This window comes from Diceros bicornis, chromosome 17 (assembly GCF_020826845.1).
Source record: "Diceros bicornis minor isolate mBicDic1 chromosome 17, mDicBic1.mat.cur, whole genome shotgun sequence".
Classification (NCBI taxonomy): Eukaryota; Metazoa; Chordata; class Mammalia; order Perissodactyla; family Rhinocerotidae; genus Diceros; species Diceros bicornis.
Genome location: NC_080756.1, coordinates 39,850,280 through 39,873,774, shown reverse-complemented (window position 1 = coordinate 39,873,774; position 23,495 = coordinate 39,850,280). Strand labels below are relative to the sequence as shown.

Here is a 23,495-nt window from a genome sequence, read left to right as displayed (position 1 = left end):
AGAGAATCGCTGTGTGGATTATTTACTCTATCAACACCAGGGCAGCAGGAGAAAATGTAAGTACATAAATGTATATTAAGGAAAGGGGAGAGGTAATACAATTCCACAAGTACTTCCAAGCTCATTCTCCCTCTCTTTCTCAAGGACATCAATCTCCCCAATTTAAAGATAAAGAGAAGCATGCAAGAGAGAAATGGTAGAGAAAGGAAATTCATTGAAATAGCACTGAGGAAGAAAGGGGAGCTCCTGTGGCTGCCCAAATACAGAGGCCTCTCACATTTTAATCGGATGCGAGTAACGGAAACTTAGTATCTGACTTGTCTGGCTGCAAGATTAATGTAGCCCACTTAACCAGAAGTCACTTACCAGTAGCCTCAGCTATTCAGAACATAACTGAGAACTGGAAAATAAGCAAAACAGGGCTCTCAGCAGTCAAAAGAACTGATACAGTTCCAAGTACTAAAGTTTATGTACTTCATTCATAAAAGATCCCCACAGATCATATTCATACTATTATATATAGTAATTATAAATACATAATTTTAGGATCTTATTCTAAAATCTATCAATAGGTATCTTTTTTTCTGGACCACAGCAGATTAAATGCAGCAAATAAAAGCTGGGAGATAAAGAGATACAGAATAGTACTAGAAGCAGGCACATTAAAAGCAGCAAGATTACTGACTAGCTGCTTAAAGCACGGAGAATACAGACTCACCAAAGCATAATTCACAAAGCATAGCAACTTGGAGTCATTTAGCACAAAGGCAAACAGTTCTGCACACCTCAGTAACCCATGAAGATACACTACAAAATATATATATGTGTGTGTATAAATATACACACACATATATATATTTAGAAATAAATTCAGGTAGAATTTAAAAGTAATCTTTAAATTAACAAAGGCAAGAAAAATCTAGGCTATGTAAAAAAAAGAGTAAAAAATCAGTCTATGAAAGTGGATAGACAGAGCCAGCCCTGATGGCCTAGCGGTTCAAGTTCAGCGCTTGCCACTTCAGTGGCCTGGGTTCAGCTCCCGGTGGTGGAACCACACCAGTTGTCTGTCAGTAGCTGTGCTGTGGTGGCAGCCCACAGAGAAGGACTTACAACTAGAATATACAACTATGCACTGGATCTTTGGGGAGGGGAAAAAAATAAAAGGAGGAAGACTGGCAACAGATGTTAGCTCAGGGCAAATCCTCCCCAGCAAAAAAAAAAAAAGAAATGTGAAGAGGTTTGGCCCAGCTGATAGGCAGAGGGAAAGGAAGAGAAGGGAAAAGTATGGGAGGAGAATTTCACTTAGATGTATTATAAAATGTTTAGTCAAAATGCCTCCTTATTTCCATCTAAACTTTTTAAATATAAGTTTTAAATGAGAAATGTACAAGTAAGCTTATGTTATTAGAAACTTAATATTAATAAAGTTAGGTCTTTAAGATTTATTTTCAATTTTAAGAACACTGAAGTTTTTAAATTCCCTCAAAATACTGAAGCATAGTATAAAAAAGCACTTTACATTTAATCTTTATAGTTAAACATTTTAAATATTCTGGACAAAAGACACTGAAAATAATTTTTTTTTTTTTTTGGTGAGGAAGATTAGCCCTGTGCTAACATCTGTTGTCAATCCTCCTCTTTTTGCTGAGGAAGACTGGCCCTGGGCTAACATCTGCACCCATCTTCCTCTACTTTATATGTGGGACGCCGCCACAGCACGGCTTGGTAAGCAGTGCATAGGTCCATGCCTGGGATCCGAACCCGTGAACCCCAGGCCGCCTAAGTGGAGGGTGTGAATTTAACCACTGCACCACCAGGCCAGCCCCTGAAAATAAAATTTTTGTAAGCTAAATGGAAGCAGTACTTCCTTCTAAAACTGAAAAATAAACTAGGTAAATTTACATATTGGAAAACATCTGCATAGAAGATTTTAGGTAAGTATGAAAAAAAGAATCTAAATGATTTCTCTACTTTGGGTTCCTTGACACTTCCCTCCAATTTTCAGAAAACGAGATAAAGAGATGAGAGGGGAAGCATTACAGTAGAGGTGGTCATAGCAGAAAAAGAGGTAGCAGCCCACTCTGCCAACTTCGACAATGTCCTACACGTCCCCAGTTCATCTAACAGCACACCCACGCACTTTAACACACAAAATTTAACCAAGAGAAACAAAAATGGCATTGTTATTTAACCAAAACTACATTTTCAGACAACTCTCTCAGACGAGCTACTGCCAATACCTACAGCCCACTGTTAAACATCTATCATCTCATCAAGACCTGCAACTCCTATGGAGTACTTACAATGTGCCAGGCCCTGTGCAAAGTACCTTAAAACTATCCTTCATAATCTTTCCCATATCCTGAGAGGGAGGCACTATTATCTCCATGTTTTAGGCGAAAAAATGAAGTCAAGAGGGCCTAGACTCTTTCTGAGCAACAAACCTTATTATCTGGTCAAAACACTGAGTTCAGGAGTTGATTTTAATCTCTAGTCTATTATCATCCCTGATGAATTTATAGGTTCTCTTCCATTGAAAAGGACAGCTTCCTTAAGATCAGCCCAAGCACACACTACTTTCAATGACTAAATGGGAATTTCAGGGACTGTAGAAGACATTTTCTCTGGAAAGTCCTTCTATTTAAAGTATCTTGCCCTATGGTACCTAGATAAGACTTCACAAGTTGATGCTTTAACATAAGCCAAGTGCATGCACCATAAATCTATTTAATAGCATGTGCTCAAAGACAGGCTAATTGAAAAACCTGAGAACACAAAAGGAGTTATTTTTTTTTAATTAAATAGGATTTTTCTTAAAAGACAGTTAATTTTTTAATCAAATATTCTTTTTATTATCCCAAGAGACCAGAGTAAATTTTCTAGATAAAAAACTCCATGCCAGATTCCTACTAAGATTTATTGCATAATTTTACCCCACTTCTAAAAAAGATAATAATTTATCAAAGAGTTTGCTTTCTATCAATGTTTCCCAAAGTGTGTTCCTTACTACCGGCATTTTAAATCTAAGATTACATGGTAAAATATATTTGGAAAACACTAGATTAAACTATGTCAATTAGGTTTCTTTATTGAAGAAAAATATACATTCCAGAATGTAAAAAGTAACTTTATTTTTCTTACAGGTCAAAGAGTCATGTTGAAAACTAAATCTATTTGCTTTACATCAAATAGCTCATAGGCAGAACCTAAATCTAAATAAAACTTTTATCTCTATTTCTGATCTCCCAATAATCTGACACCTATTACCAAGATCGTCAATTTATTTTTTAATGCTTTTGTGAAAAGAAAAAAAATAACACTTTTATTTTTGAGAACTGCTACTTGAATAATCCATTTAAATAAAAGATGTTAGACAAATAAAGTTTCTCTTTTCCTCAAGAAAAAAAAAGCTACACAATTTATTAAGGGTGCCAAGGGGTAGAAGTGAATATTTTAAAAATGAATTTAAAAAATGATATAAGTAGATCATGTATTCAACTGGATCTAGTGTTCAATTTGGCAGAGTTAAGGCATATCTGAATATATATGAGGAAAATTGTTCATACTTGTGTACAAAATTTTCCCAAAACAAAGCCATACTAACGGCAGCCATAGGTGAATGGGAAAGCCAAAGATGATAAGGCATTTTTGATTTGTTATGTACACAGGGTAGAGAGGTGGTCCCAGAAACTCAAGCAACTGCAGCTGCAACATTAGGTAACATAAATATATTGCGAACTGAGGTTTCACAAAGTTGTAAATGACAACTAGAGTTCTCCACACCTTTGCTGTCAATTCCATGAAGTTTGTCTAGTAAGGTATGCCCAGTGTGTTAACGTGTCCAAAATTTTAAGAATGTTTAAAAGCATATTTGAAAACGTAAATTTTATCCAAACTAAATCCAAAATAATTTTCACTAATGAGTATTTTTTCCTTTTAAAGTTAGATGCTTTTAAAAGTTCTTAGTTTTACTAAGAAGTCATAGGCACAACATACAGGCAAAATCTCATTATACCAAATGTCAAGGCAACCCAAATTTTTCTGTTCATGTGAATTCTAGAATGGTAATTAGATTACAGGAAATATTCCTAGCGAAAGAGACTCTGCAGAAAACGTAAAACTGGGAGTGGGAGGAAATAAGAGCATCCTGGCCTAAAAAATAATAACTGGATAACACACACACTTTCACTCTGACCCTCTTCTCCACGTTTTCAGTCTTTCCCTGTATTCGATTTCAGTGGAGCATTTGAATGTTTAGGTGGGCTTTTTGTTGGCAGTAGTTGGTAGGCCGGCAAATGTGAGAGCAGCTGAAAGGCAATTACTGCTTGATAGGGTATAAAGCAAAGAACTGGGTCCAGCTAAAGTCTCGTCACTCTGCTTAGCTCAGCTCTGCTCTCTCCAGCCTTGTCTGGAAGGCAAACAGTGCATACACAGATACTTTCAGCACAAGGAAAGAAAGTCTAAAAAAAAATTGTATTGTTTGTAAGGATAGGATCTGAAAAACACTATTCTCAAAAGCCAATCTCTATTAAAGAAATGCTTTTGTTTTATAAAATGCATCCTTTTATAGGTATTTGCTATGTTTCATCTTTTTTTCTAAATCCTACTGTAAAACGGAGCACATAAAATAAAATTCTGTAAATGCTTATAACTTCCAAATCAGACATAATGAAAGCTATGGAACTGTGTCTTAAAATAACTGACATGACAAATAAAATCATGCACTGTATTAGGTAAGTAGAAGAAAAAAACATGAGCCTCCTAGGGCTATTAAATTAAAGAAAACTTTGCGTTACGAAAAGAAAAAAAGCTGGCAACATTTGTTAAAAGCTTAAATAAAACTTAAATGATCAAGATTAAAACTAGAAAAGCTACCAATACAAGAATAGGCTCTCACACGTGTTCAGAAACATACCCGCCTTCTACAGAACCTATGAGGTGATCCTCCCTTAGCAATGAAGTTTATACAAAAAAAAAAAAAGAGAAAAATTATCCAAAAACTTTAATTATGCATTTCCCATTTAACATAGTTAACTAAACATTAAACTTATAATATTTACAAGAGATGTATTCACATACTGAAAAACTACATTAGTCATGTTAATCTGTAGAAATATGGAATCTGTGAACTTCTTACCCCTAAGAGATTGGCCAGTGATAAAAATAATCTCAGCAAATAAATATATTAATATACTAAGGAATTATTTTTAATATATTACAAATAAAATATTTTTTCCGGAAAAAGTCTATTTCCTCTTATATAAATTTAATGTAAAATTAGAAATGATTTTATTATTCAATGAATATTTGCAAATAGACTATTTCTAATAAAAGATTGGAGGACAAAACGAAAATAATTATACTTATTCCAAATTAAAGGTAATTATTCATAATAAATTATTCATAAATAAATTACATGGAAGCATGATAATAAAATCATATTAACAGTAGAAGAAAAAAGAACGTTGAGTGACTCTTACCCTCTGTTCCAATGCCGACTGCGTCTGTTGTCTTAAAAGAGCTTTAAACGGCCCCCCTTCTTTTCCAGCACTCCCACTTCCCATTCCTACAGAACATCGGTACATAAATAACAACCAAAACCAACTACAGAAACAGAAAGTTTAACTGCATTCATCGTCATAAATATCATGAGTCAAAATCTGTTAAAACGATGCAAATATTTAAAGTATTTGGGATGGCAGCTAAACACATATTTTACTCTATTTCATTCACAAAGTCTTCTTTAGAAGCAAGATGTCAAAGTCTTATTGATCACAGCTAGTTTTAGACTTAATTTATTCTAAAAATTATTTTAAAAATTAAGGTGATTAATTTTTGTATAATATTTAATTTTTGAAAGTTGAGTCTTCTAGTAAAAAATAATCAAGATAACACCTATTACTTACTACGCTAACAATTTAAGAATAAGAGAAACATTAAGTGTTCCTTTAAAAGTAAATATAGAGAGGAAAAGCACTAATTGTGCTTACTTAAAATATTCCAAAATTCTCTAAACAGCACAAATTTTAGGCAATTTTGAAATATAGCCAAAGTTCTTTTCTGATAACTTCCCATTCCTAAACACAACATTCATGAAAAACAGTATTAATATTCATAGTTTTCAACACTCATTTGCAAAAATCAACATAAAATTCTTTTAAAAAACTAAAAATCACGGACATATAATAGACACATCACAAATGTACATAGTTATGGATGAAAGAACATATTTCCCAAGCTCTCAGATGTATTTTTTTAAAGGCTTGATTTTAAATTTCTTTCCCTACCTTATTTTATTCTTTTGATAATACCAACAGACCAACTACGGTCAAAGAATTATAGAAAGCAGGGGACAGGTGAGAAGCCAGTGCTCTACACACTAGAGTTAATAGTTCAATCCCACCCTTTCCAGAAAAACTGAAGATACATACAGTGAGATTTACTACAGTGACATAAAAAAGGAACTAATTTACTTTTACATTTTTAGCTGTTCTTGGATAAGGAAACAAAGGTTAGCATGTGTATAGTCCCATTCTGTTCTTTAAAAATAAAAAAGAAATTTATTTTTCTTGTAGTAACCTAAACACGATTTTTAGAGACTATACAATACTAAACAGAAATGAAACTAAGATCTTCATATGAAGCATACTGAAAGCCATAAAATAAAAATGTAATTTTGTAGAGATAAATGAAATATCAGAAAATACAGCAGAATAATTTGTAAATTAATGCAATGGACGAAAAAAATGAATAATGAAAGACTATCACCAAAATGAGACAAACTGATTCAAACAGAATAATTTACTAATGTAACCATATGGTTTAGCAACATGATGGTACAGGTCGAACGTGAATGGAGCTGGTGTGAAGGGAGAGAACATAAAGTATCTAAAACAGAAACTCGAGTAACGAGAACCTAATAATTATTGGAAATATGCAGATCTATGTCCTTAGACACATAATTTTTTTAATATATAAAATAATTTTAGTGGAATATTCATAATTATCCATCAAGTAATCCTCAATCATGTCTTCATGACAATTCTAATTATTTAACTCTGTCTGCCAATAAGAAAAGTAAGAAGTACATCCTGTGTAAAATATCCAATACTTCTTTATGATATGAAATAATTTATTTCTTTTAAGATGACTTAAAATAAAGGGATTAAAAAGCTGACGTAATGTGATCCTACCAGAAGCAGCCAGGAACAGCTCTTCACTGAAAGAAACACTTTTCCTCAGAACTGGGCTGACAAGGCTAGAATGATGAGGGGGAAGGCTAGATTCCGAGAGGAGGAGACAGGACTTTTTAAGATGAAGGGAACCACAAGAGAGAGAGGGGGAGCTGGGACACAGGTAAGTCCTAGGCCCCTGTGGGTAAGGTGCTGTGGAGGAAAGTAGCAGAGAAAAGATGCAGATTCAGAAGATGACCAGAAAATGCAGGATAAGGAAAGCAATGATGAAGCAAAACATAACAGTAAAAATGAATTTTAAAATGCATACACAAATTACACTAAGCATATGAAGTCATTAGCAAGACCATCTATCCAACATGGTATAAATAAAAGGCATAGTCTAAAACTTAACAAAACCTTTACAAATTTTGCATTCATTAAAATTTTTTAAATCACTAACATAGGATCTTATGCTATTCTAATCATCTTTAGCTGATTTCTTAAAAACACTTAAATTACCTGGCTTTTTTTGCTTAAGAATTTGTAAGGTTAAAACATACCACATGCTACACATTTTTAAGGCCAGCAACTTGTTGCCTCAAATATAAACACTTATTTAAAGTGGTAAAGTACCATTCTTCAAATGCTACTAATTAAAACATATCACTTACGAGTATTTTAATTGAACACCCATTAAAAAAAAAAAGTACCACATTAAGCAGTTGCCATTATTAATTTTAAATAAATAAAATACCAACTTCTTTCTGTCCAGTTTCAAGATGTATGTTAATACTTTTCTCTTGCCTCTAAAATTTTAAATACTCAAATCTGATCATAGTACTGATTGCATTTACAAAGATTTGAGTACCTAAGGGCCAAATACCCTCCGGATCACAAAAACTATACATGGTTAAAAGCCTGACTTTTTTAAAAAAGTAAAAATTAGCTTGAGTCAGGTGTCAAATCAATATCCTAAGACTAGCATTCTAAAATTCTACTAGTTGAGTACTTGGGAAAAAATATGAAAATAAAACCTTATAAAGTGTCAAAAATTAAAATCTACAGAAATAAACCAATACGAAATATTTAAAAAACAAGACCTAGCTGAAAAACAAGTGATAGCTTTAACTACAAATAGAAAAAACAATTTTCTCAGTCTAAGCTTTATTAACTTTATTCTATTTTTGGTTCCCCAGTTTACATATAATAAATCAATCATAATCAGCTTATCTATTCTCACTATTTCTCAAGAGACTGATTTTGTATACAGGTAAATTAGAAGGCAGAGAATCATGAAATATATGCTGAATTACAGTTTTAGAAATTTTAGAACAACCTTTATTTTGTCATTTTAAATCTCCACGAGAAATAGGAATGCTGCTCAGGAATATTCAAAGATATATAGGGACTCATGATAAGGCCAAAGGACTAAAAACTGCTAATATCCTATAAATATGCTATTGAGATAGTGAATAAATACAGGCAAAACAAAATAATTTATTTAGAGGCAGCTTATAAATACAGAAATACACGAGAATAATGTCTCTATTGTAAATGAATTTTTAAAAACTAAAAATTTGGAGCTACAAAATAAAATGCAAAAAGTTTTCACTGATAATACAATTGATTGCCTACTAGAAAGTTAAGGGAAGAAAAGTCTGGTTCAGTTAATTTATTCTTGACAATCTTCTTTAGGTTTGGTGTTTTTGGTGAATCAAAGAAAAAGAAAGACCAAGGAAATACTTTCAAAACCTGATCTGTGCTATGGCAAAGAAAAATAAAGATAAGAATATTGAAAAGTGCCCTGGAATACACAAATAAACAGCCAGTGGACAAAGTCTCAAAAACATTTTTAGGAAAACTTACTCTTCAAATACTATCCTAAGTCTTTCATATTTTGATTGTCATGAATTTCAAAGCCAGAATCTCATTCTTTATTTTAAAAAAAACAAAAAACACTTCACTATAATTTGAATGGTTCAGTTTTCACGACATGAATATGGTTAAGATGCCACATTCCAAAGCATCCACTGCTAGCAAATATCACACTATTTTTAAATGTTATTCATAATCATGTATATGTGAAAATAAAGCTTTTCTCTTCAAAGAATTAGGTATTCATAATTATCTTCTTTATGTTTTGTGACATGTATAAAAATATATATTAAATCTACAGGCTTTTTTTAATGTCCTTTCTTTACTTTGGAAGTAGCACTGGTTCTAGAATTAGATTTCTTTTTATTGTTTTCATAAAATCTAGGGTTATTTTATAAATTTCTTGTCTAACACAAAAATAAGGTTATTAAAGATGATAAATTAAAAATAACACAAACAAGAACTATGCAAACTGTTTTCATCAATCTGGTGAGGAAAATGCCAGACAGAATTATTTACAAAAATTGCAAACTATTAACTTTTAAACATTTTATTTATTTTCTCTTAAGAATAAGAATTTAATGATTTAAATAAGTTAATTGTTTTAAGGAGTAACAAACTAATTTGATTTTATCAGTTTTTTAATCATAAAAAACATTCATAAAAACTCAGAGATTATGAAAATACAAATTGGAGAGAGAAAAATTATGAATTTAATACATTGAGAAATATGCAAGAATACGTAAAAATGCTATTTTCTAACCTAGAGAGTAAGACTAGCAAAACCAAACATTTTAAATAACAAGAAGTTAATAAATAAATACATGTACTTCAATATAACCATTTCAGTAGTTCTTAAGACTTTTTTCATTATAAAATCTTAGAATTAAATTCAGAAATTGACAGAAACAATTCAAAAATGCTTATACTGCATGAGGAATTGGATTGCAAGCTACTAGGGTTACTTTCTATTCAAATGCTTTAAGATATTATTCTTCTTAATTTGAGCATGAAATGAAAAATGTCTACATGCAAAAATAAATCCTTGACTTCACATCTACACTATGATTAAATCAATAAAACGTAGATCTGAGCGAGAAAATTCCTAACCTGTACAAAATTTTCATATTTTAATTGTAGTAACTGAAAATGATCAGTATTTACATTATCTTTTAACTTAAATGCCAAAAACAGGAGGAAAGGCTTGGATGGAAAGCTAATAAGGAATAGAAACAAATTTGAAAAAAAAAAAAAAAAAAAGAAAAGAAAAGATGGGTGGAAGCGCCTTACCAGTTTTGGGTGTCAAACTCAAATCTGTGTCAGAAGAGGAGGACTGTCGACTGTAGGACTTGGAAGGTGAAAAGGAATAAGTTTGGTTTTTCAGAGGGGTTGAGGGTCCTGATGAGTGAGTATTGGGATTGGGATCTTCATTGAAGGGAATCCTGCCAGAAGAAGGTGGAGAAATATTAAGTAATCATGTGCCAAAGGACTTGACAGAAGGCAGCATGATCCAAACACCAGGCAAGTACTGGGGCAGGGCCAGCAGTCGTTTCTTAAGTGTGGAGCTGGGTATGAGGCCAAAGACAACCAATCGCTGTTTAACCATTCATCATTCTCCAGATAAATAATTATCTGCATTGAAACAGTTAATAAGCCAAGTAAAAAACCAAAAAAGCATGAAATGACAGACCAAGGGGGTAAAAAATATTAAAAGGAGAAAGAAACAAAGAATAAATATGTGACTGAAAATATTTTCAAATAATGCTTTTTTAAGTCATGAAAGAAAAAAATGATGACTGCAAATGGTGTGTGTAAATATTCACAACCGTTTTTATATTTGCACACACAGATATCTTCAAAAGAAAAATATGTTTCCTTATCCTATAGCAACAAGAGTGCCACAGCTAAAAACAGAGCAGAGAGGGAAATGAATACAGCTACACAGAAACAGTGCATTTTACGCAGAATAGTTGCTTACCTGTTTTCCAATAGCTCTCTTCCACAGATGAAACAGACCCTAGCGTTAACAGGTTTTGCATAGAAAGAAAATGAGCAAATCGGAAGCTTTGGCAGCTATTTCATTTAGAATCCAATTATCAATTTTATTTCTAACCAAATGCAGAAATAATGGCAAAAATACATACTGGAGGATTCTCCTAAAAATTCATAGTATTCGTATACCAGATAGGGTTCTTAGAGGATCTATGGAAGAGACCTTGGAAGCTGCAAGAACACTACACTTCCATGTAGTTAGAGCCTCTCGGCACCTAAATACAGGATTTCTTCACTGCAGCTGGACTTCGAGTGAAAAGAGGAGGAAGCAAGGACTTGAGGTACCTGCCTACGCTACCTGCCTGCCTGCCCTCAGCAGCCACTCTGCCCGTGGCCTGCCTTCCCCAGCTCTGGAGTCTGAGCAGTCTCGTACCAGTATAGATGAGAGTGGGAACAGACACAGAGAAGTTCTGAGTAAGTCGTGAGCCAGTAGCAGTGTGAATTGGGCTGTTGTGAGTCGAGCGGCATCCATGGCTTGGAGGATGAACCAGCGAAGACCTGAGGGAATTTGTGGTCAAAGTGGAAGAAAAGAAAACAATACATACAACAGATAGCAAAGTTATGTTAAAATAATTTCAAAGGAGCTTTAGTTAAGGGAGAGGAATATCTTTTAGTCCCTAGCAAGCAAAAAATAAGTTGAAATAAAAAAAGAATAGCTAAATATTAATTTGTTAGGATATAGTTATAGTTTTAAAGGATCAGATTAATAAATTAGGATTGTGAATAAGCAAAATAGCAAGCAGAATAGTCAGTGGGATTAAATAAGAAAAAGACTAAGATTTGGATTTTAAGTTGCTTTAAAATATCATTATTTTGATCACCAGAGAGCTTGCTGTATGGTATTTTAGGGAGAAAACACTCATAAAAGAGAAAAGTCAAATATAAAGTTCTTCTATTACCTTTGAAACTGAGATGTGAATAATTGCTGATATAATTAATTATATTTTTCAATAAAAAAAGTTCAACTAACAGAATTGTTTCTGCCTAGAATCTCAAGGCAGGGGTACTTAAGAATAGGAAAAATGACAGCATAAAGAGAAATGAGTGAATTGAATGGACATAAGCAGATATAAACACTCCAGTATTCCAGCACACCAACTATTTAGCTGAAAACCAGGTTACACTGGGAATAAAACAAAGCAAGGGGACACTGCCTTTAAAAACACATTAATAAAGCAATGTAAATGTTTTTTGTCTAGCTCTCAAACAGAATATATTATTTAAACTTGAACAGAATTTATTCTTTAAACTACATTCTGAATTGAAATTTTGTAAGATACAACTTACATCCTGCTAGGACCTCATCTATGCGCGTCTATATATATATTTAGATCAGATACACAAATATACTTTTCTTATATAACATTTAAATTTTTTTTTTTTAAGATTTTATTTATTTATTTATTTCCCCCCAAAGCCCCAGTAGATAGTTGCATGTCATAGCTGCACATCCTTCTAGTTGCTGCACGCGGGACCTGGCCTCAGCACGGCCAGAGAAGCGGTGCATCGGTGCGCGCCCGGGATCCGAACCCGGGCTAAGCCACGGGGCCGGCCCTAACATTTAAATTTTTCAAGAAGAAATTTGGCTAAAAGGGCATAGTTTCATTGGAGGAAGAAAAAAGGTACATTATATAACTAAGAATCCTGGACTTCACATTAACAACTATTTCACTGTGTAATGCCTTCGTTTATGCACAAGGAGGGGAAAAGAATCATATATGAAAACACTTCTGAAAACTATCATATCTCCATTTTTCAGAATTCAAATTAAAAGTAGGCCAAGAGTCCAACTTTTCTTGGCCTTTTCTCTTCTACTGCCTTGTGAGCATTCCCGGCAATCACAATTTATCAAGGTTCAAACATAAGCTATCATTAATTGGTCATAATGGTCTTTCATAGGGTCTACTGAGTACTTTCTGAAAATATCACTGATTTTATAATAGGACAAATGTTTCTGCTTTTTTTGCTAGTTTAAATTAAAAATGTGTTTAATAAAACTGATAAAAATCAAATATCTCATTGGCGATCTATTTGTATACAAACAACTGAGTGAGGTTTTATTTTTTCTTTCTATGTTGAAGTGACTAATGTAGTTAAAAAGTCTAAGAATCAATGTCATACAAAGGAGAAATTATAACTAAAGTCTCTTAGAAAACACTTTTTTTAAGTAGAGAAGCAATAAATCATATTTAAACGCACTTTCTACCATCAACATAGTTCAGCTACGAAACACCAGAGATTTAATTTGTGCATTACACCAAACATCTAAAAGAAAAAAAAAACTGATGGAGTAGAACACACCATTAATAAAGGTAAAATAAAATGAACACTGTAAAATGTTCACATTATGACATCAAATTAAAATCCAAATACACTAGAGCATAAACATAATGAATTCTTGGAGTTCTAATTCTCATCAGTCTCTTTGCCTGAAAGGTTGCCTTACAATAATACCCTAGTGGTATTTCTAATATTAAATCCATTCAGATGGGAACATAATCCAAACTACCTTTTATCAAATCTCTGTGTAGAATCAACAATGTTATAATTAAATACCAGATAATTATAATCAGCTGAATCATAAAACAATTTTAAACTAGCACCCAAATTGATTCATTATTCAAAAATACAAAGCTGGTTGCAATAAAGCAGCCTGAGTATTGAGTTTTTTTTTTTTTTTTTAAATAACATAACTTAGGTAGTAAGATGCCTTTCAGAAAATCTCAATGAAGCAACTTAAATTCTTCATGGTGTAAATCTTTGATGATTTAAGGCAAATGGCTACAACAAAATGAGAAAGGAGAAAACTTACACAATCTCAGAAGATTTACATTAAGAGAACTCTTCCTGAACGCAGGCAAAATGTATTCCCCTACTGTCCATACAGCATTCTAAGACTCAACATGCATTATAGCTTTCTCTTTCCACTAAGTAATTTAATGAGAAGAGGAAAACTTCAGACATCACAGCTGCAAAAGCCAGGCCCCTTCAGGCAATGCAGGTAAAGCTGGAGGGGGGCAGGAGAAGGAGGAACCCAGGTCTTTACTCAAATTTGCTATGGTAAAAGAAAACAAGTCTGAATCCCTCAAAAAGTTACACCTGCAATCTGACTTTACCTGTAGCAGCAGGCAGGTCACATCTTTTACAGACATATTTTAAATGGAATATAAAGCAAATTCACTCTTCAGTTTATTTAAAACAATTATTTCACTTGTCAATGTATTTCCAAGTAAAATTAGGCAATATATGTAATACTGTGCTCCCTCTTGTGACTAAAATTTAATCCAAATAACTAAAGGACAGCAGAAAGGAAATAATTAGAATAAGCTTGGGCCAGCCCCGTGGCTTAGCGGTTAAGTGCTCGCGCTCCGCTACTGGCAGCCCAGGTTCGGATCCCGGGCGCGCACGGACATCCCGCTTTCCGGCCATGCTGAGGCCGAGTCCCACATACAGCAACTAGAAGGATGTGCAACTATGACATACAACTATCTACTGGGGCTTTGGGGAAAAAAAAAAGGAGGAAGATTGGTAATAGATGTTAGCTCAGAGCAGGTCTTCCTCAGAAAAAGAAGAGGATTAGCACAGATGTTAGCTCAGGGCTGATGTTCCTCACAAAAAATAAAGAAAGAAAGAATAAGCTTAAGATAAAAAGGAAAATCTCATTTTAAAAAAGACTGTAATCGGGCCAGCCCGGTGGTGTAGCAGTTAAGTGTGCCCGCTCCACTTTGGCGGCCCAGGGTTCACAAGTTTGGATCTCGGGCATGGACCAACACATGGCTTGTCAAGCCATGCTGTGGCAGGTATCCCATATAAAGTAGAGGAAGATGGGCACGGATGTTAGCCCTGGGCCAATCTTCCTCAGCAAAAAGAGGAGGATTGGCAATGGATGTTAGCTCAGGGCTAATCTTCCTCACACACACATGCACAAAAAAAAAAGACTGTGATTGCTTTCTAGTCAAACTCTTTTTTACTACTGCTGAAGTGGGAAACATTTCAGGTTTTCTGACTGCAGAATTCTGACTCCCTGATGACACAGAATGGGGGTCAGCAAACTCACACTACAGATAGAATCTATCTTGCCATCTGTTTTGTAAATAAGTCTTATTGGAACATAGCCACGCTCATCGATCACTGCTTTCACACAACAGCAGAATTGAGTAGTTGCTGTTAGCAAAGACTAAACTATTTACCTGTACCTTCTAGTCATTTACAGAATGTTTGTTGACTTTTGATCTAGAAGAATCTCTAGATCAATGGTTCTCAATGAAAGCACTATCAGCACTGAGGATGGAACAAGTCTTTGCTGTACAGTCAAGAGTCGCTTAATGACAGGGATATGTTCTGAGAAATGTATCATTAGGCTATTCTGTCATTGTGTGAACATCATAGAGTGTACTTAACACAAACTTAGACAGTATAGCCAACTACGCACCTAGATTATATGGAACTAATCTTATGGGACCACCACCGTACATGTGGTCCGTTGTTGACTAAAATACTGTTATACGGCACATGACGATACAGAGTTGTCCCCTGCCATGTAGGATAGTCAGCATTTCTAGCCCCCAACAGGATTGTCCCTCTCATCTCAATCATTATGACTGAAAATTTTCATTTCAAACGTTCCCTGCTGACAGCACCACCACCACGTTTAGAATCACTGCCTTAGACACAAATGATGACACATAAGCCAAATCCAGTCAACAGAAGTGTTTCTGTTGGATCACACACAGTTTTTAGAAAACGTATGAGTCTAAATTCCTTTAGATCAAGAGAGGCAAACTGCTTTTTTTTTGGTAAACACAGATAGAGACTATATGGCTAGTACCTGAAATATTTACCATCTGGTCTTTTACAGAAAATGTCTGCCAAAACAGGCTTTACACAGTCTCCAGTATTCCCTACTTAATCATACCCCGCTATGTTATTTATTTAAACTGCTTGGCCTCTGTAGACATCTGAGTTTGAGACCCCTGCACAAGTCAATCTTTCCTGCTTTAAATAAAATATTAGGAATATCTAAATGGTTTCAAGCTTCCAGTTTTGATAGTCAACTCTGGTAAGAAAAATCACCATAGAAACAAATGTACATTGAATAACCCTACTAAAATGTTTCAAATCCAACGAAAATGTATAGGCTAAAGATAAAAAGCTCCATAAGAACAATTCATGGATTCATACTTACTCCTTCATTTCTTTGGATGGGGAATTACATGCAGGAAGAAACGCTGCTGGGCTACTTAATTTATCCAGAGTACACGCTGTTCCTATGGCTCGCACCACTAACCCAGACTCGCCTTCCAGATCAAAACACTGCAAGTACCCAACAACCGCATTTCCTCTCATTTCAAGCACTTTCAAGCCAATCTTCCTCTGCAGTTCCCCTGTAAAAAAAGGAAGAAAACTCATTCTGCTTCATATCTCCACATAACATAATTTTAAGCTGGATATGGCAGTAACAGAGTCAAACGAGTCAAAAAGTCATAGATCTTTAGAACTTGAAAGGAACCTAAAAGATTATCTGGTTCAGCCTCCTACCTTCAGGGAGGTAAGATATTATTAGCTACATTTTACAGATGTGGCAAGTGAGGTTCACTCATTTACCAAATAATTTTTGGATGTGTATTATGTGTCTGGCATTCCTCTTTTCTTTTAAGTGCTAGAGATACAGAGGTGAACAAGATAAAGCCCCAAATCTAGTGGAGTTTATATAATGGCAGGAGAAACAGACAAAAAACAAGTAAACAAATATAAATATTACATATAACATATAATATATATAGCATATAATACATTCTAAAATATCATAATTATAATATATAATACAATATATTTACATATATCACATAATACAAATATGTAGAATGAATATAATACAATATTACATATATAAATACATTAAATAACATTTATATTTTTCTATTTAAAATATATAAAATTATATAACATTTATACTTATTTATTGTCTGACACATATATGTGAGTGTCTGTGGTGTGTGTATATATATATATATATGCACTCACACATATAAAAATTTTAGATGGTAAATAAGTTATTCAAAGAAAAGCAATGGGGTAAGAGTGGCAGGGAGGGGTAGAAGGAACTACAAGCTGTCAGAGAAGGACTATAAAAAGACCACATCTGAAAAAAATCCTCAGAGAGACGACCTAAGCTCTGACTGCAAATAAATGCTAGAGAGACGAAAACTAGAACTCCGTGTCCGACTTTCTTGCTCTGGGCACCTTCCACTATACCACTCCATGAGCACAATTTCCCTTTACTACCTAGCTGAGCAGGAACTATAAGTTTCTGATTCAGACTTCTTCTTGTTCTAAGACAGCAATGCACGTGCGTTCAGGAGGATGGGGCCAGGGGTAGGGAATCAGTCACCTACAACTCACAGTCTTCATTGTAAAATTTCAGGTGGCATATCAAAAGGAAGTGAAAAATTTGGGAGTATTAAGTCAATCAGTAATGAAGTTATTTTTTTAAATACCTGACATTAAAGAAATGAGTCTCTGTCTGGCCTCATTTGATGCCCTTGGTGTGCGAATTCGATCAATCCATTGATACTCTGGGTCTTCATTGACCACAAGTTCTTCTACAAATCCATGAATTATTACAGCTCTATAGCACTTTGGAATAGATGTTGCTGTTAAAAGAAATTGTCTATTATGTTCATATTTGTCACAAGGTTAAATCCAATTTTTTAAAACTAAGTTCTTATCTTTTGGCTATATAGTACAAGAATATCTTTTACTGTGATAATCTCAATGTAATTATAATAGTACTTTCAATTAAAAAGTCTTCTAAGCTCCATTTTACTCTTAAAAATAATCATTTTCTTTCATGAGGCCTCTCACCTTTCTCATGTAAGCATAGTAGATATAAATTGTACTTTTATAATTTAGAAAACATCTACAGACTATCTTAAACAGCACTCATTACAAAGTTTAAAAAACCAAAATCAAAGTCAGCTAACAGATTATTATATAAATAGGTAGAAAGCAAATAATGAATAGAAAAATCTTTAATTATTACAAGTCCTTTGAAAAAGTTCTGTACACCACATACTGCAGTCTCAAAATGAAACCATTACCTTCCTGACATATTATGAAGAGTCACACACACCTGCAGTTTCTAATAATTCACGGTATACGGCTAACTGGTTCAGTAGTACTGAACCAGTACTTAACAGACTCATTTAATACATAAAAACAAACGTCATTGGATTTAAGTAAGAACTGGTCAGATTCAAAAAGAGGAGAACCTGAGAACACCTACACCAAACCAGTTTCTTAAAATAGACATTTATGTCTTGAAGCTAACTCAACTACCTAGGAGTTTTCAACCCTATTAATCCAGGCTGGCTATGAATTGCCCAGATCTGCCCAATTCTGACTCATATTTCATGGCATTCACAGGGCTCCACCTCCAAAATTACCTATGTAATTTTGTTTTTGTTGTTGTTCTTGTTGGTTTATCTGAGCAGCCAGAAGAATGGAATTACTTTTTTTTTTTTTTTTGCTGGGAAAGATTCACCCTGAGCTAATATCTGTTGCCAATCTTTCTCTCTCTTTTTTTTTTCTTTTCTTCCCAAAGCCCCAGTACATAGTTGTATATTCTAGTTGTAAGTCCTTCTAGTTCTTCTATGTGAGTCACTGCCACAGCATAGTTATGGACCAACGAGTGGTGTGGTTCCGCACCTGGGAACGGAACCCGGGCCACCAAAGTGGAGCACGATGAATCTGACCCACTAGGCCTTCAGGGCCGGCTCAGAAGTCTGTGTAATTTGGGAGAGCACCACAGTGCTTGGCTATAGTGCTCTGCTCCTATCTTTGTGTCCTATACTAGTATAGGACTTTTCAGTGTCCTATACTAGTATAGGACTTTTCAGTGTCCTATACTAGAGGATACCACCACTGGATTTTTCTTTTTTTTTTGGACAGTTATACAAAGTTTAATATAGTTATATCTTTTACACATCTGAAAAAAATAACTTGTCTAAATTATGAAAGAAAAGTTTAATAGTAATAAAATATTAATCTCAGTGAAAGTAATGAAACAAATATGTGAAAATTATTTTAGAGCTTGTGTTTCATAGATGTTGACCTACTGGTACAAGAGTTAAACCCACATTAGATGAGTGGCTGCAAGCTTTTCCTACCATAAGTTGGTGCCCAATAATTATGCTTTTTAAGGCCATTGGAGACTTCTGCAAGATACACACGTCCACCCACCACAAATGGCTCCACAACTCCACTGTCTGGTTTTAGACAGCCCATTTGAATTAAGTCTAAATACGATACACACGTAGCCTCATCGAATTTGTTTCCCTAAATGAAGATACGAGAGTGTAGGATTTGTTTTCATTGATTGAGAAAGTGCAACAAGTCCTTCTTCCTCTATGTTGTTGCTGAACACTGACAGCCCGCTGACACCTAGGTAGTGTAGTCTGCTGCTCAGATACAGGGCATCACCTGTTTTACACCACAGTTTTTATATCATGCTTACACACGTGTCGCTCAACAAGGCAGTGATCTTCTCTCAACATGGGGCCTAGATGAACTTGGGGCTCTTACTGTTTGCCATACAGTATAGGTCGGTTTAGGTTATCCCCTTAATTGTTTGGTTTTGAGTTAGGACTGTAGCAAATGCTATCACACTTTCCATTCCCAGATCACAGTCACCTCGATATAATTTCTCTAAGGATAAATGAATTTGTAGCATTGCAGCAAAACATTCCACCTTTATTTTCAATCTTATTTCCAGTCATTCTTAGGTATTTCAGAGTTGTATTCTTATATGGTGCTTTAACAATCAATTCTCCACCTTCAGACCCAATAATATTAAACATAAGGTTTAAGTAAATGAGATTAAGTTGTTTCATTAATATGCAGATTCTTCTATAAAACTGGAAAGAATCCCAAACTCTTCACGTATTACTCTTTCTACTGGCATTAACTGACTGTTCCCAGCAATGTTTCATGGAATTCTTTCTAAACACGTTTGTGGGTGGGGTGGATGTTGAAGCAGGGACTGGAGAAGGGGCTGAAGTAGGGGCAGGAGGGAGGGAACGGCCAGCCCAGGCAGCCTCCCCGTGGACACCTCCCTGTGGCCACAGTGATGTTGTCGTGATGACCACATGCACACCCATGCCCCACCAGATTTTTCTAACAAAAACTTCTATAAACTTGTAAAAAATTAGACACCATTTACTTTAAAATCAGATAAATGGTCCCCAGAGCTACAGTAATTGTTTCTGAAAAATTAATAATTTTCTCTTTGGCATTAAAACCAAAGTACAGTAGGGTTTCCATTAGCCTTCTGAAATATTAATTTGATTTCCCATATTTAACAGTTATTAAATTTCCTGTTAAATGAGTAATAAAATGTATTTACTTACTGCAAAAGAATTTGACTCCACATGACGACTGCCTAAATCGATTTAAATCATTGAAGAGATCTACTTTGACAACTACATTGATTTCCCCACGGATACCTATAATTTCAAAAGGAAAAATCAAGTTTCTACCTTAAGAAATACAGTACAATTAAATAACCAAGCAAATAAATGTCAATTAATGATTTTAAAATAATGTATCAATCATAACAGCAATGCTAACTTTGCTTCCTCATTACTTTCATTCTAAGTGGTTTCTTTATTTTCTGAAGAACATGCATGCATTAGAAAATGAATAATTTTCATTTTTACCACAAGTCACCACTTACTTTAACCAAGACTAACTGGAAAGGAGTCCCATTTAAACTGATAATGACGATGACGGTGATGACGGTAACATTTGCTGAGCACTTGCTAGAGCATAATGTTCTAAATGCTTTATGTGTAGTATCTCATAGTGCCCACACCAACCCAGTAAGGTAATTTCTGTAGTATTATTACTTCCATTTCACAGAGGAAGAAATTAAAGTTTAATAAAAGAAAAATAATTTGCCCAGTATTATTAGCTAGTAAGCAGTGGAACCAGGATTAAGAGTCAGACCTTTATTATCCCAGAGTAAATGCTCTTAACAACTAATGTAAGAATCTGATTTAACACAAAAGAAATTTTATTCTTTTCAATGAATAATAAGTTAAAATAAGCTAAGAAATTCCAAGAGTAAGGGTTTTTCAGAAAATATCTAACAAATAAAAATGACCCAGCCCCTATCTCTAAACATTTACTAAATATTTTTACTTGACCGTCCTGACTTCATGCCAAATTTATACTTATGGAGGAAGACTTTCTAAGAAGAGTGACCTGCTCACATACCCATTGAAATAATAAGAGATTACATTACTAACAAAGGACCATATATTAAACGAACTATAAACAATATTTAATATAAAATGTTTAGAAAATTCATTCATTCATATAGCTATTGTCTTTAAATAATCCAAGCCCAGATTAATTCTCCAGCGGCTTTTTTTACTGGTAATTTAACATTTGACTGGATTTATTTCCTGATTACAAAGATAATACCTATATACTGTAGAGAGTGAGAATACTAAGAAAGTGAGAATAAAAACGGCAAATGACATATAAGTATTCTGCTGAAAACAGTTCTCATCTCACTTCATAGAATCTGTGCAAGTATCTAGGGACCACACTTCGGAAACCCCGCTTCGACTAATAAAAAGCCTCTGAAGAATTTTTAAGCAGAAAAATGTCAATATTATCTATTTGAAAATATGTTTTACAAACAGAGAGTACCAACATTAGATAATTTTTAAGTAATGCATTCACTTACTATATTGTACAAATTTAGCAGGCATTATTTCAAATTATGTTGAGAAATGTAACAATTCTACCAATGATACTTTACTATTACATGCTGACAAAAAAGACAACATCTTTTAAAGATACATATTTTAAAACCACCAAGTGTAACACCTAAGTCTTTAAGGATAAATTAAAAAGGTGGTGATTTATTTTCTTAAAATATACTCCTTACCATGTATGGTATCATAAATTGGAAACCATCCTGAGATGACTGTTGCAGCTTCACTGTACAGCAGAGGATCAATATCAATGTACACTTTACCAATGGCATCATTGGCACTGTAAGTATCATGGTCAAGAACTGTGATCTGTAGAGGTTCATCTTGTAAATCTTCATCATCCACCTAAAAGTATATCTTAAAATTAAATCTTATAATTTAAAAATCTTCATTACCATAAATGTATACATATACCAAATGTAAAAGATTGCTTATGTCTGAAAAATCAAATCTTATAAATTTACCTCTAAGCACAAAGGTAGAGGGATTAATATACATACAAAAAGTTATAATTCCTTTTTCTACACAAGATGCCAAATTTCTGGGGGGAAAAAAAAAGTATAGTTTACCTCCAAGCACAAAGTTAAGATGATTCACACACAAAAAGTGTTAGGTTTTAATTCCTTTTCCTACATATTATTCTGTGTTTTACTACTCTACCTATGGTATCCAGCAAAAATGCTTAAGGAATATCATAACAGAGTCCATATATTACCTACAGAGAGTAAGCATGCTAATGAGCACAATGACACCATAATTTCTAAGGACAATTTCAGAGAATAAAACTGCAAGCAAAAGTAACATATTATTTGTAAGTGAAAACAATTTTAAGTTCATGAAATAAATGTCTACCCTCTCTCCTTTTATTTATTCATTACCAAGTACTTATCATGTTCCAAGTACTGTACCAAAGAGAGACTGCAATGGACCGAATGTCTGTGTCCCCTGAAAATTCATATGTCGAAGCCTTAATCCCCAATAGGATGGTATTTGGAGATGCGGCCTTAGGGAGGTAATTAGGTCATGAAGGTGGAGACCTCATGAATGAGATTAGTATCTTTATAAGAAGAGACAGGGAAAGATAATCTTTCTTCCCATCATGTACAGACACAGCCAGAAGATGGCCGTCTGCAAACCAGAAAGTGGGTCCTCATCCCAACCAACCATGATGGTACCCTGATCTCAGACTTCCCAGCATCCAGAACAGTGAAAAATAAAATGCTATTGTTTAAGCCACCAGTCTCTGGTCTTCTGTTATAGCAGCCCAAACTGACTATGACAAAGAACAAGGCAAAAAAAGACTTCTCCCTCACGGAAGACACGTTAACTATTTTGGCTGCCATCCTCTGGATACCATGCCATTCTCTAATTTGCCAGTACCCCTCATCAAATATAGCAGCTAGATGGAAGACAGTATGAGAGATAGTAATGAGACTAGGACAGAATACAAAAGGATTATTTCCTATAACTAAAATATTAAAAAACTTTTTATTTTTTTTTTAATTTTTTTTTTTGCATTTTTATTTATTTATTTTTTCCCCCAAAGCCCCAGCAGATAGTTGTAGGTCATAGCTGCACATCCTTCTAGTTGCTGTATGTGGGACACGGC

At 34.2% G+C, this 23,495-nt stretch overlaps 1 protein-coding gene and 1 pseudogene across 8 annotated transcripts in view; both read right to left on the bottom strand.

Annotated features, from left to right (window-relative positions):
- The window catches only part of C2CD5 (C2 calcium dependent domain containing 5), an 89,415-nt gene that overhangs the window by 51,670 nt on the left and 14,250 nt on the right, over nucleotides 1-23,495 (bottom strand). For 5 of the 8 annotated variants that reach the window (XM_058558652.1, XM_058558653.1, XM_058558654.1 and 2 more), the window contains exons 4-9: nucleotides 22,060-22,231; nucleotides 20,510-20,605; nucleotides 17,600-17,755; nucleotides 16,288-16,486; nucleotides 10,341-10,492; nucleotides 5,481-5,566 (exon numbers count right to left, since the gene is read on the bottom strand). In XM_058558652.1, coding sequence (XP_058414635.1) covers nucleotides 5,481-5,566; nucleotides 10,341-10,492; nucleotides 16,288-16,486; nucleotides 17,600-17,755; nucleotides 20,510-20,605; nucleotides 22,060-22,231 — 861 coding nt within the window. Of the gene's footprint in view, nucleotides 1-5,480; nucleotides 5,567-7,193; nucleotides 7,386-10,340; nucleotides 10,493-11,475; nucleotides 11,627-16,287; nucleotides 16,487-17,599; nucleotides 17,756-20,509; nucleotides 20,606-22,059; nucleotides 22,232-23,495 lie in introns of those variants that run through there. The other 3 variants (XM_058558657.1, XM_058558658.1, XM_058558659.1) reach the window with 3 other exon arrangements.
- Nucleotides 19,112-20,085, bottom strand: LOC131416498 (leucine-rich repeat-containing protein 34-like; annotated as a pseudogene).